This window comes from Sphaerodactylus townsendi, linkage group LG07 (assembly GCF_021028975.2).
Source record: "Sphaerodactylus townsendi isolate TG3544 linkage group LG07, MPM_Stown_v2.3, whole genome shotgun sequence".
NCBI lineage: Eukaryota > Metazoa > Chordata > Lepidosauria > Squamata > Sphaerodactylidae > Sphaerodactylus > Sphaerodactylus townsendi.
The window spans coordinates 99894951-99909612 of NC_059431.1; the positions used below are offsets into that span (position 1 = coordinate 99894951).

Consider the following 14662-nt stretch of genomic DNA (forward strand, 5'->3'; position numbering starts at 1 on the left):
AAGGTCCCAGGGTCAATTCCCAATGTCTCCAGTTTGCAGGAAATTTGACCTTTCCAGTTAGAATAGGCCAAGCGGTTTCCCAACCTTTTTGAGGTTGCCGTCAGCTTTAAAATTCTGACACGAGGTGGTGGGTGCAACCACAAAATGGCTGCAACCAATTACAAAACAGCTGCTACAAGAAGTGGAGCCAATCACAAAAGGTCAGGGAGTGAGGTCATGCGTAACTCTAACAGTGCTTTTCAACCGTTCAGACAGCAATTCTCCCTAACAGGAAGCCATTTAAAATGAACAAATTGTTTAAAACTTATCTTCAGTCATATAAGTCAAGATCTTTGTGCTTTGGTGGCAGTTAGTGCTGAAATGACTTCTTAAAAATCTGCACGGCTGCCAACCAAGTAGAAGCCCTTCTGGGGAAGAGCTCTGAGTGGCTTTGCTGGTTTCTAAAATATTTGGCAGGAACCAGGAAAAGTCCTGGTGGAGTAGATGACATGAACCAGGGGTCTGCACCCAATTGGCCATGCTGGCAGGGGCTGATGGGATTTGTAGTCCATGAACATCTGGAGAGCCACAGGCTGCAGACCCCTGAGTCATGGACCATGTAAGACTAATGGCCAGATTCTGCATAAGGTAGGTTCATGTGACCAGAAGGGACAGTTCAGCTCACTCTGTTCCTTTCTCCTCTACTCCCTGGTCCTTGCTTGCTGATCAAAAATGGTAGCCGCAGAAGGGAAGCCTTCAGTCAACAGAGGCAGATATCTAATTGTGCAGGGCTAAGTCCCTATGCATGGTTAAGTCCTAAACAACCAAAAGTGTTGGCTATAACCACGGACCAGGTCTGATGGCAACAGATGGCTCGCGTCCTCGAGCATTGCAAGGAAAGCAATTTGAGGACTCTTGTGAAGGCTATTTGAGGACACTTGTTGTGACCACAAGTGAATACTGCCTTCTGAGAGCATCGGAACAAACTTTATATCATGCAAGTAAAAGTGGTGGCTTTACACAGCACAATGCTTTTTAAGTGGTCTGCAGCAATACATTATTGAACAGGACTGTTCACCCCTGCTGAGAGAAAAAGTGACTCTTTAAAGACTGTGTTTCTAACAGTGCTTAAGAACATCAGAATAGTTGGACAGCAAGACCTGTATGGATGACATCCTATCAAGACAGGAATCCCTCCCCCCAATTTCTTTCTGTGGGGCCACACTTTTTAAAAGGAAATCCCAGTTAAGAGAAAATTGGGGTTTACTCTCTACAGCAGTGGTTAACCTGGGCTTTGTACACCCCCAGAGGTGTTTGGGGGTAGGTGAAAAAAAAATACATAATGGGTTTGCTAACATGGAGGTACAGTTTTAGGGAAATGGGTTGCCAAGGGACATGCGTGTGAAAAAAAGGTTGGGAACCATTGCTCTGCAATTACTCATCAAAAGAGACATATCCCACCAAAAGAGAAAAAGGACAAATTTCTTATTAAAAAGTTAGCAGCCTATGCTATGAGACATGTGCAGCATATCTACACTACAAATTTAATAGCAATTCTCTCTCAGCAGGGAACTGTGCTTTTGAGAGGTACTCGGGAAACAGAGATGGTTAAAATTGGTATGAAACCAGTATAAACCTACAGGGCAGAAACATCTTAAAACACTGGTCAGATTGTTATTTCAATCGCTATTGACAAGTTTCAACGGAAATGTCAGAAGCCATATAGATTTCTAGTGAACTGCCATTTACAAACTCTGACGTTGCAAATTATTTTTAAGCAGCCACAACTGCCACCCAAATCCCATATTCCAAGGTCAAGTTGAAGGTTCATCTCGGAATTTCTTCCAAGTAAGAATGCCTGGAGCAGGGACACTTTGGTAGTAGCGCTGAGACTGTCAAACATCTTCCCCAAGGAAGGCAGTCTGGCCATCAATGTCTCTATTTACCTAAAGCCTTTCCTCTGTGATCGGAAGACTCTTCTGGTTAATTGCTTCAGCCCATAGCTTCGATCGCTTCTGCTAGGTGCCAAACTCGTGGCCCTCCAGATGTTATGGACTACAGTTCCCATCATCCCCTCCCAGCATCATGCTGGCAGGGGATGATGGGAACTGTAGTCTATAACATCTGGAGGGCTGCGAGTTTGACACCCTATGTGCTATACTAGATACATTTTAATTCTCAGCTTGTTTCATTGTGAATTTTATTTTAAAGTTTTGAATGCTGCCTTGAAGAGGATTAGTGCAAAAGCAGCTTAGTTTTAATTTATTTTTTGAAAACGTCTCAACTAGGATATTTTCATGGAAGAATGCCCTTAAATGGTAAATTGAGAAATTTAGTCCTTTGCTTTAAAAAAAAAGGGGGGTTCAACTTTTAAGTTGTACATAGCAGAAAATGAATACATGAATTCTAAAAATACAGAATATTGTGACTCCAGAAAAAAATATGATTAGCATGGACATAATAAATTGCTGTGTTTCTGGACTGATCTTTATTAACAGAAAGTAGCCATATTATCTAGAGTGGTCTCTCTTCCCCTCCATCTCTAAACTCGTACGAAATGGCAACAATAGTTTCTTCATTCCCTTCCTACAAGTTTCCAATAGGTGGACTTCATACGCTCACTGCAACAAATAACCAATATATCATAGGCAGGAGCTCATCACTGCCCGTAGCATCTGTTGTTGGGTAACTGCCTGGGGTAGAAATTCAATACCCTGGGAAGACCCATCAGGTCACACTATTGATAGAGGTTTCACAGATTAGTTTCATATATATTCAAGACTACACAACCCATGATCCAAGAAGAATGAAGAGTATGGCTTGATACTCACACACAGACATACTCTTGTGCAAGTAAGCTCCTAAGTATTCTCTCTTTGTTAAAGCACAAAGGGTCCTTAAGCTTCCCAAACCTGGGTGCAATGGTGGCATTCTGAGAACACTCAGTGGGTGTCATCACAAAATGTGTTTGTGTGTGTGTTGTGTTAGGCAGGATTGGCTCTTTGCTTTGGAGGAAGACATGCTATTTGGTCTCAGTTTCCCAAGAAAGGGGAAACCTTTCTCCCAGAGCAGCTGCAGAGAATGGTTGCCAAGCCCCTAGATCCGTGGTGGCGAACCTTTGGCACTCCAGATGGTATGGACTACAATTCCCATCAGCCTCTGCCAGCATGGTCAATTAGCCATACTGGCAGAGGCTGATGGGAATTTTAGTCCATAACATCTGGAGTGCCAAAGGTTCGCCATCACTGCCCTAGATCATAGGTGTCAAACTCACGGCCCTCCAGATGTTATGGACTACAGTTCCCATCATCCCCTGCCAGCACACTGGCCATGCTGGCAGGGGATGATGGGATTTGTAGTCCATGAACATCTGGAGGGTTGCAGACCCCTGGACTAGGCTCTGGGACACTCATATTTGAATCCCCTGCTCTGCTATGGAAGCTTGTTTGGCTTCCTTGGACCAGTTACACATTCAGCCTAACCCACCTCACAAGTTTATTGTGAGGATAAAATGGAGAAGAGGAGAGCATTGTTGTAAGCATTTTCTCCTCCTGGGGAGAAAAGCAGGATATGAATACTGAAATAAATAAATAAATACCAGGTAAACCTCTTGAGGTAGCTTCAGAGGTCTCTTCAGGCACAGAGAGGAATAGGGATAAAACTTTAGTCCTGCCCAATTAGCCTCCAGATTAGCCAAATTTGACATATATACTAGGAGCCAGGGCTTCTATCCTGGCCTCATCCTCAGAAAGCAAGAATTTAGATCTACTGCACTTCAGGGTCGCATCATACAGCAATTGGCTTTGAGAATCCTGAGCTGGTGAACACACTCTTGTCTGGATTCAGACCTAACCAGATATCCTTGATCCAACCCTGACAAATCCCCTGCAGGCTGCCCTTACATCCGGAAGATTCCATACATATATCACGGCTGAGCAGCCATAAAAGCGAGAAGTCACAGATCTTTACGTTGGGAACCACTAAATTCTTTGGTTCTGTTCCAAAATGCTTCTAGAGCGTGCCTCTCTTCCTCCCTCAAAGGCAAAGTCACAAAGATTTGCTCCAGAGGCCCCTACCTGCTAAAGCTGGAATGGTGACCTTGTTCCACTCCCACGGCTGGTCGTATTCATCCGCAGGCCTGTCGTCGTCTTGTGGCAACTTGCTCTCTCTCAGGCGCTGACTCACTACACTTTCGGAATCCGACTCCACACCGTTGCCTTCAGGTTCGTAAGGTGTGTCATACAGCTGGATGTCTTTTGGCTGGGTCTTCACGCTGTCTTGCCTCTGGAATTCTGCAGAGAGGAGGGGAAACAAAATGGGTTCATCTGAGCACTCGCTGCAGGCATTGTTAAAGTCTGAACATGGTATACGGAGGAGAGGATGGATGTGAACACTGAAATGGCAGCAACAACAGAACTGAAAACAGACAGAGAGCTGCTAAAAGGTTGCCACATTTAACTTCCCGTAGGAGCAGAAAGTAGAGAAGAAACAGAACAGTGCTATCGGCCAACAATTTCCTAAAACACTTGCAATCAAAGTGCCCTCCCATTGGCCAGGTGGTAATATAACCGACTCAGGGCAGCTCCTTGGGGTTTTCAAGGCAGGAGACTAACAGAGGTGGTTTGCCATCATCTTCGCCTGAGTATCAACCTTGAAGTTCCTTGGTGGTTTCCCATCCAACTACTAACCATGGCCTCCCTACCTTAAATCCCAAGGTCTGATGAGATCATGCTCTCTCACACACAAACACACACACACACATTCAGAGGCATATCTAGGCAAACTGGAGCCCAGGGACAAAACCTGAGTTTGGTGCCCCCCGTATGGCTTCCCCCATCACGACCAAACAATGATTTTTTGCACCAGCTCACGAAACACCTTCCACCCCCAGCAAAACATACTGGCTCTCTCCTCATCAACTCTCTTTCCTAATTTTGTCCTCACAACTGCACCCCCTGCAGGCCAAAAACTGAAAAACATTAAAAAAATACAAAAACCACACAAATTAACCTGACATTTTTGAACCCTCCACTAGGGGGTGCCTGGGGACATAGGTTAGTTACCCCATGTCCCCTAGGCAAATACGCCACTGCACAAATTCAATAAAGATGCCAAAGAAAAGAAGAAATATTATCATAATTAAAACCATAGATTTGATCAAGCTTCTATGTTTATGACCTAGCAAGCCCAACCCACCCCTAGGTAGCCCCCATACTTGTGGGCTCTGGCTTCAGTTCTGTGGGTAACAGCCTCTATGTCTTTGGACCCTTCCAGAGGACAGGGACTGAGTTTCATTGAGGCTTAGTGGCAGACATGGATCTAGAGCAGAGTTCTAAAATCATGCCTGAACTTGGAGAGTGCTCATGCGTGAACATGAAAAAAAAGGAAGGAGAAAGAAGCTAGTAGAACTAGGCCAAAAGTTGACGGGAAAGGGAGCTTAGTAGCAGGAGCGTAATGCCCATTGGGCAAGGTGGGCAGCAGCCCAGGGCATCACCTTGTGGGGGGCACCAAAAATGCAAGGTTCGTTTTTGGGTATTTTTAGTGGTTTTCCAGTTTTGGCCTGCAGGGGGCGCAGTTTTTGGCTAGTGGCACCAAAATTTCAGTGTATCACCAGGAGACTGTCCTTATGCTACCCCCCAATTTTGGTGTAGTTTGGTTCAGGGAGTCCAAAGTTATGGACTCCCAAAGGGGGGTGCCCTCATCCCCCATTGTTTCCAATGGGAGCTAATAGGAGATGGGGGCTACACCTTTGAGGGTCCATAACTTTGGCCCCCATGAACCAAACTGCACCAAATCTGGGGAGTATCAGTAGGGCAGTCTCCAGATGATTCCCTGAAATTTTGGTGCCGATACATCCAAAAATTCACCCCATGGTTTTGCCCAGGGCTCCAGTTTGCCTTGTTACGCCCCTGCTTAGTAGCACCAAGAAGCAGAACACCTCCACTATCCCTGCATTCCTTGTTGAGATAGAAAAAGTCTAGGGCAGACAGCAGGATTGGCAGATTTATCAAACTCTCTGTGAAACACCATACAGATTTGCTGTGTTAATTTTGGCTTGGTGGGTTACAAACTGTGCAGGTTTGATGACGCTTGTTGAAAGAAAAAAGAACACTACTATACCTTACGACTACCAACATGCCCTGTGGTATCGATGAACAATATTGGATTATGTGAAATGGGGCATTTGATACTGAACTTTAAACACCCAATTATAGAACACTAACTGTCTTCCGCACACCCCTTAATCCAACTTAATCTTCAAACAGCCTGTGTCTCCAAAATTCACCTATGAAATCAGCTTTGGATGGTCCAGGCTGCTGACTGAGTGGTGTTTGTTAATGTGCAAAAGCACGCACACCCCAGCTGAATAAATATTTTAAATTCCAAGGAGTCTGTATCACCCTGCCAATCACCTGGGCAACCACAGACATGAACTGCGAGGGTTATACTTGGAAACGGATCAATTACAGTACTCCACAATCTGAATGTAAGTCATTTTTATAGGTTATCAATTAATAGGGAAGGACAGGAAGAGACGTTAATTACACCTGAGTTGCCGTTTCCAGGTCTTGTTAAAAATTATGGACATTTACAGTTGCAGCTTTTCATGCTCAGACATACTGAAGTTTTCAGAGTGAGACAAAACCCTGGCTCAGGGGAAAAAATTAATTATGGTTACTCTAACTCCCTTAGCATTGGTTCAAACACACAGCGAAAGGAACGGGGTCATGGTCACCTAAAAGACTAACATGATTTTAATCTCACATAATAAAAAAATTAGTGGAGTAGAGTCATCTTTACCAATTGCATGCGATGGATTCTAACTGAGAGACATATAGAAGGTTGAGGAAAAATGTTATAAATATCATGGTTCAAGAAGGTGCAACTCAGCATTCAAAAGATGAGAGATGCAATGAAGTAAAACAAAATGTAAGGAACACGTTTCACATTCCAAACTAGGGTCAATTCTATAACGATGGTTTAGGAATTCAGAAGAGACAACAGGGGTTAAGAAGGAAAAAAACCCCTCTTATGTATTGTCAAAAGCTTGCACAGCCGGAATCAACTGGCTGTTGTGGGTTTTCTGGGCCGGGTGGCCGTGGCCTGGTATTTTTAGCTCCTAACACCAGAAGACGGCAGACATAAATGTGGGCGATACGTTAGGAGTTAAAATTACCAGCCCACAGCCACCCAGTCCAGAAAACCCATGCTGGCACCCCCCCCCCCCAATATTAAAGGCTACTGTCCAGGTAAAGCTTTTGCTTTGACTGGTTGTGGTGGGTTTTCCGAGCTGTGTGGCCATGGTCTGGTAGATCTTGTTCCTAACGTTTCGCCTGCATCTGTGGCCGGCATCTTCAGAGGTGTGAGTTTCTATTGTACCTAGTAGCAGTAAAGGAACAAAATTTCCCTGGAAGAGCCATCAAAACATTTTTCCCTTTCATAAACTGGGCCATGGCACTACCAGATGCATGCTGGGATTAATGCTCACAGCTCCACCTGGACCAGAACACCCAAATATCAACTCCATATAGGAGCCAGAATCGGAGCACTTTCTACAGGTTTTCTCATGAAACCTGTATGAACATCAACCATCAATCTTCACCATGTCCCCTAAAATGACCATGGAGTCTTAATGTATATTAATTCTGCTAACTTGGGACTCTGGCTCTGGGGATCAGAAGGCCAAAGAGTATTCAGACAAGGGGAGGAAATCTGGAATGTGTTATTTACGAAAAGATTTGTGAAGACAGTTTCCAGAATGGCATGTGTGAATGCCTGCTGTTGTTAATAATATTATCCTTTGACCTGATTCTGATAAAAATGCTTGGGGTGGGTGGAGGTTAAATTTTGCTTAAGGCAATATAAATGTAACAACAGTACAGGGAACTCTGACTTTCACTCTCAAATAACCTGATATTCAGTGCTGAAGGTCACTGCAATAGGAAATGTTACCTTGAGACTCGCCCAGACTTGTTGATTCAAATTCTTGTGCTTTTGTCCCTTGCTGACCTTCCTACCACATTTGTGTCCCTGACTTTCCTCTCACCACAACACTAGAGAAATCAAATTTGATTAATTGTATGAGCTCCAGTTAACTAACTGATTAAATCTGCATCAATCTCTATATGAATTTCAAAGCTATACTGCCGAATAGGGGGAGGAGAACACCCCAGCTTGGAAGAGTCATTCCCTTGTGCACATGGAGAGAAATCCTCTTCTAAGGTCCTGTAAATTCTTGGATTTTAAAAAAAATTGCAACATTTCCAAGTTTGCTGCTTAATTCAATAAGGGAGAACTTGACAAGAAGGTTTTTCTTCAAAAAAATAAATTGACCAATGCTAAATGTTATCTAAAGTCATAGTTCTCTCAGAGCTCTCTCAGTCGTAACTGCCTCATGAGGTGTCTGTTGTGGGGAGAGGAAGAAGAAGAAGAAGAGAAGAAGAAGAAGAAGAAGAAGAAGAAGAAGAAGAAGAAGAAGAGGAGGAGGAGGAGGAGGAGTTTGGATTTATATCCCCCCTTTCTCTCCTGCAGGAGACTCAAAGCGGCTTACAATCTCCTTGCCCTTCCCCCCTCACAACAAACACTCTGTGAGGTAGGTGGGGCTGAGAGAGCTCCGAGAAGCTGTGACTAGCCCAAGGTCACCCAGCTGGCGTGTGTGGGAGTGTACAGGCTAATCTGAATTCCCCAGATAAGCCTCCACAGCTCAGGCGGCAGAGCGGGGAATCAAACCTGGTTCCTCCAGATTAGACACACTAGCTCTTAACTTCCTACGCCACTGCTGCTCTGAGAAGGTGACTGTAAGCTGCTCTGATGCTTCTTACAGGTACAGAAAAGTGGGGTATAAAAACCAACTCTTCGTCTCCCCCTCCCCATTTCTCTGCATATCAGGTAGAGTCTCTGGCTACTCAGTGAACTCATCTTATCTGGTTTTGTGGTTTTTGATACTCACAGGGGCTGCCAGTTTGCGTTTGAAACATCTTGTGGGTTCACACAGTATTCCCCACACCATCCTGATTAAATGCTGGATTTGGACAATTTTGCTGATAATTTTACAGAAATCCTCAAATTAGATGTGGGTGGGGAGGGGGAGAAGAACTCCAAGGTGGGATGGTACAATAAATAAGCTCTACTCGAGCAAAAGAAGGAGTGCAACTCATGAGCTCTGGTGCAAACTCCCCTCAAGAAAAATAAGGCCTCTGATTATGATGAACCAAGGACAGGACAACTACAAATGCAGAGTGGAAAACTCTTGTCTAATGTTTTTTTCAACAGGGAAGTTTTTGCACACATTTTGCTGCAAGGTAAGGGGAAAGAGTGACAAGCATTCAGTCATAAGGACAGAGATGATGGGTGACTGGAAATCCGTAGAGTCCAATTCTGCACCCCATCTTTCCTGAACAGCCTTGATCTTGAAGACTTCCCAGTTTGCAGCAATCTGCAAGCTTGCGACTGTTTCTGAACCACAAAACAACTGTGCTTGGCCTCTGAAACTAGGAGTCTGCACCAACGGTAAACCACTCATTTTTGTAGCTCTGTCTGAATGCTGCCACAAAGGAATCACAAGTGTGACAACACAACCCTCAACAGACTTTCTGCAGCAGATTAGCACACACTTACACACTGCTGTCTTGGATGCATTTTCAGAAAGGCTTCAGACATCACAAGAAACTGCACTTAAAACTGCAGTCATGCACAAACAGTTTGTTCCTCTACTTGCATGTACACCTTTCCTTCAGAGCATGCAGCCTGATTTAACAGTAATGGATTCATAAGACTCCAGTTCAGTACAACCTGAACTGGACTGGAGTTTGTTCTCCCAAGGGGTACCCAAAGTAGTCGACAAGTCATTCTCCTGGGGTTGCCAACCTCTAGGTGTGGCTGGAGATCTCCTGGAGTTACAAGCTTCAGAGATAAGCTCCCCTGGAGAAAATAATTGCTTTAGAGCCGTGGTGGTGAACCTTTGGCAGATGTTATGGATGTTTGGCAGATGTTATGGACTACAATTCCCATCAGTCCCTGCCAGCATGGCCAATTGGCTGATGGGAATTGTAGTCCATAACATCTGGAGTGCCAAAGGTTCGCCACCACTGCTTTAGAAGGTGGGTTCTATGCATATGCCTTCCCGCACCAAACCCCACCCTCTTCAGGTTCCACCTCCAACATGACCAGGAATTTGCCAGCCCAGAACTGGCAACCCTACATTCTTTGCTCCTTCATCTTCATCGTCTTGCAAGGTGAGATAGGCTGATAGAGAGACTGACACCTAGCCAACTTCCATGGCAGAGTGGAGACTCAAACCTGTATCTCCCAGATTTCAGCCTTACACTCTAACCACTATACCACAGTTCTCAGAGACGGTTTCTCACAGCTTAATCCATGGAACAGGGTTGTTGTGAGGGCAAGCTCTGTGTGTGGAGGGGGGGGGGCGGGGAGCAGACATGTATAGGACTCAGAACTTCTTGGAGGAAGGGTAAAACAAAAAATCATTCACAGATTACACAGGATGGGAGGTGAGTTAGCAGAGGGGGAGAATGCTCTATGGAACATGACAAATGGCAGCAAGCAAAATATTAAGCACACCCTCCCATCTGCTTTCTCCTTTCCAACAGGAAACATCTTTTCTACAGTTAACCAGCCTGTTGGACTAGTGTTATTGATCTGTGATGGGAAATCTGGCTCAAATATCATGCAAACTTTAGGGAAAGTTATTTCAAAAATTTAACCTAAGGACAATAAGGAAAAGGCTGGAACTAAGGCAAAAAATCTGCACCCAGAGACCCAAACTATCTCATTTGTGATCTGAAGTAGAGCTGGATTCGACCAGTTCACTTCCCTGGGCTTAAACTGTGTTTAAAGCAAACTGCTGAGAACTAATATGGGACAGAGGGCATAGCAATGTTATCTCACATTTCTTAATTCAGTTCAGGTGTGCACCCAACAGACCTCCAAATCATAGAACGACAACATTTTGAACCCTCCTTTCTCTAGCAAAAGACTTAAACGGCGTAAGACACAAATGAATAAACTGCAGCAGAAGTGACAAATGGTTGTCATGTTATAGCCAGGACCAGGACCTACTGCACATGGCACCTACTGAGTCACAAGCAGAAAGTCATGTGACATTGCAGCCACCAGAGAGTCATGTGACTTGGGGTCAAGGCCCAGACAGTAAGCTGCAGACCAAAACAGCTGGAGACAGGAAATACAATCTGATGCCAGGTATTGTGTCAAAAATTGTCAAGAGGCAGAGTATCACTAAGCCCCTTCCGCACATGCAGAATAATGCACTTTCGATACAATGTACTTTCAAGCTGGATTTTACTGTGCGGAATAGCAAAATCCACTTTCAAACAGTTGTGAAAGTGGATTGAATGTGCATTATTCTGCATGTGCAGAGGGGGTCTAAGTGATTCTGTGCCTCCTAGCATGATTACAAAGACAGGCAAGCAAACCACTCTCTTTACTCATGACCACCAGCTACAACACTTTCCAGGAAGCAGCAAAACAGTGGCTCCACAGATATTTGTGACCTAGGGTAGGAGAACTCTGAGACCAAACTGGGCCCCGATTCATGGGATGGACCACTGGTTTAAAGGACCAGTGCTTCTTCTATGTTCCGGAATATGCTCTGTCCTCCTCCCCTGGAAAAGTCCATTGTGTAGAACACTCGTGTCTCCAAGACAAAAGAGGCAATTACATTGTTGGGTTCTGCTGTACACACACAGCATCCCCCATCCACCCAGGCTAGCCAAGTGCTGCCCGCATTCTGCTTGGTCCAAGTGACGAAAAGGACAGATGCACCAGATTGCTACTCGATCGCCCCTCGCTTTTCTTTGCTCCTAACAAAGCGGCTCTGACCTATAGCCGGCTGTGGTTCAGGAGACAGCTGGGAAATGAGCCAAGCACACCCGCCCCTGCCTCCCTCGGAGCTCCCATCTCCATTCCACCTGCCAACTAGGGAGGGTGTACCGCAACTCAGAGAGCCATCGACACTGCCACGCATCTGAAGGGCTTCCCACACAAAAGAGAAGTGGATTTGCGCGAGCCCTTTGTCCTGGTTGGATCCTAAAAGAGAGAGGTGTGGAGTATCTGCTGGAGACTCCCAGATTTTTGCCATATTTTGGATGCTAAGTGAAGGAGAACTATTACATACCAGCTTTGGACTCACATTCCTTTCTCCCCCTCCGCCCATTTCTCTGGTTTCTCCCAAACCACTCATGCTGCTTTTTCTGCTGCCATCCATTCTTCAAAACTGCTGAAATTTGGACGGGAAACTTCTTCAGACAACAGAGGCCTATATTTTTCCTCATGTGTACCCTGTAAACGTGTGGTGTTTTTTCTAGATGTATAAATGTACAAATCCATCTCCAACACCTCTCCTTGCTTCAACACAAAAAAGAAATGGAACTCAGAACAGGGCTAAGACAAATTATGATTCTCGGTGACTGAAGATGATGGGGGCAAAGGATACTTTAGGCCCCATCCCTGTTCTGTTCCTGAATGTACTCTTTTCACTCCTTCTATGTATCTGCTATTCAGTCCTCAGGGGAAATGTCAAGCTCTGCTTTGGGGGATGCTATTGCAAAGATAAGACAGATAATCTAATCTAAGTCTGCACGCAGCAAGAATATACATGGCGGGTCACATTGCATCCCCGTGTCTTGGCAATAATTCCCAGCCCTCTATAATGAGGAGCATTTGGTTAGCAAACAATACACTTTTAAAAAAAAGATTAGGTTTTCACAGCTGCATGCATAAGGACCCCGTAAACCCTGGAGCCGCATGCAGGCAAAAATGTATTCAATTCTGAATGAAGCGCGTGGGAAGATTTGCACGCCTCACTGATACAGGGTAATTAAATACAGACATACATTAACCGGCAGACTAATCGACTGTGCCATGACAAAGCCGGGCCTGATTCGACCCTGTGCCAGATTCCAAAATGTACTGACCTGGACAGATCAGGTAAGGCTGAGTAAGGCAAACAGGTTTCAACGTTTTGCCCAGGGATTCCAAACTGAAAGCTCACCGCTCACCTACCTGTTTGCCCCTTTTAATTGTTCAGTCACTTTCTCAGAGGAGGAGGGGGGGTGAGAGGGGGAGGGGGGAAGAGAATTGGGGGGGGGGGAGAATCCTGCTCATTGAGTTTTTGCTTAACTCGACCTGACACTGTGGGTAACAGTTTGGAAATTAAGCTGCTGTGCAACACAAGTTTCTGAACAGTTAGCCAATGAAATCAATTCCTAGCTAAAGCAGAACAGTGGATGTTGATAGCAACATTGCTGGTTGCTGGGTTTTTTTCCTTTTGAAGTTGAGAACAGAGAGAGTATAAGAGATTATGAAAAAAAAATGCACTGCCATCGACTACACTCAACCTTACTTTTAAGTACAGTGGAACCTCGGTTTTCGTTGGTAATCCGTTTGAAAAGAATTGATGAAAACTGAAACGGTTGAAAACCGAGGCAAACTTCTCCATAGGAATCAATGTAAATCCAATTAATCCGTTCTAGGCACTCCAAAAAACATACCAAAACCACATTTTTTGGTGAATAAATAGTGTTTAATGCTGAAAACGTAACAAACAATAACACTAGGACCAGCTTCGGAGCCATTGGACCAATGTCGCACCAGAAAGGTGTCCAAAGAGGTCTGTTTCTGACGTCTCTTTAAGATTTGTCTGAAATGGGGCAAGGCATTGTCATTAAACAAGAGTCTGGGTGATTTTTCTCCACAAACCCCTGCACCTTACTGCAAATCGATGAAAACCGAGGCAAATTTTTCACTGAAAAAATCGATGAAAACTGAAACAGATGAAACCGAAGGCAATGAAAACTAAGGTTCCACTGTATAAACTTGTGAAAACTCAGTGCTAGCTAAAGTAGTTTTCATCATTATGTGGGGTGTATATTAGTGGGAAAGGAAGGTCCGACTGTTCTTGGGACCTTAAGAAGGGGAGACTATATCACGGTGAGAGACAACTTCCTCACCCCACCAATATTTAGGTCCTGTCTCCACATACTAATGTTATTTCTGATGGTGAAGGCTTGCCTACCTTAACAGAATAGGTAGGAGGCTGGTTTTGATTCCACTCCAATACTACTGAATATAGCACAATTTTTCCATAGATGGACAAATTACATTCAGTTATGTGGGGGAAGTAAAGGGTTACCACTGGAGACATGGGCCCTTTCCGCACAACCTTTTAAAACATTTTGAGGCAGGAAATAAAATTTTTCCTCCATGGAATTCTGCCTTTCCCCTCTCTTTGATTCTGAAAATGTTTCACTTCCGATCTCAAAATGTTTTCAGTTTATCGCCTTTAAAAACTATCCTTTAGGCTGAAATGTTTTCAAAATGGCCCCACTGCTGTGCGAACACCATGTCTCTCTGCCTTCCTTTAACTCCCTCCTTGGCGCCATTTTTTTGAGTTCACTCTCTGTTCCCCCTGCCCTGTCTTTTGAGCATATTTGTGAATTTTTGTTATTTTGGGGGGCTATACTTCGAGACATCAATCATATGAAGTGCAGAAAATTGCAGAACAAGGCTGTGAAGCCCACGAAGCATCAATTTGACAACAAACTCAAAAAGGGGGGGGGGAATCACGTCATGGCAGCCATGGGCCATTTCAATGGGGTGACTGTGGACATACATTATGTTAAAGGGGAGGTTTTTTAAAAAAAAC

At 44.5% G+C, this 14662-nt stretch overlaps 1 protein-coding gene across 1 annotated transcript in view; it reads right to left on the reverse strand.

Moving 5' to 3' along the window:
- Window positions 1-14662, reverse strand: part of SHB (SH2 domain containing adaptor protein B) — a 179632-nt gene that overhangs the window by 60072 nt on the left and 104898 nt on the right. The window contains exon 3 of the mRNA XM_048504287.1: window positions 4056-4271. Within this exon, the coding sequence (XP_048360244.1) occupies window positions 4056-4271 (216 nt within the window). The remainder of the gene's footprint in view (window positions 1-4055; window positions 4272-14662) is intronic.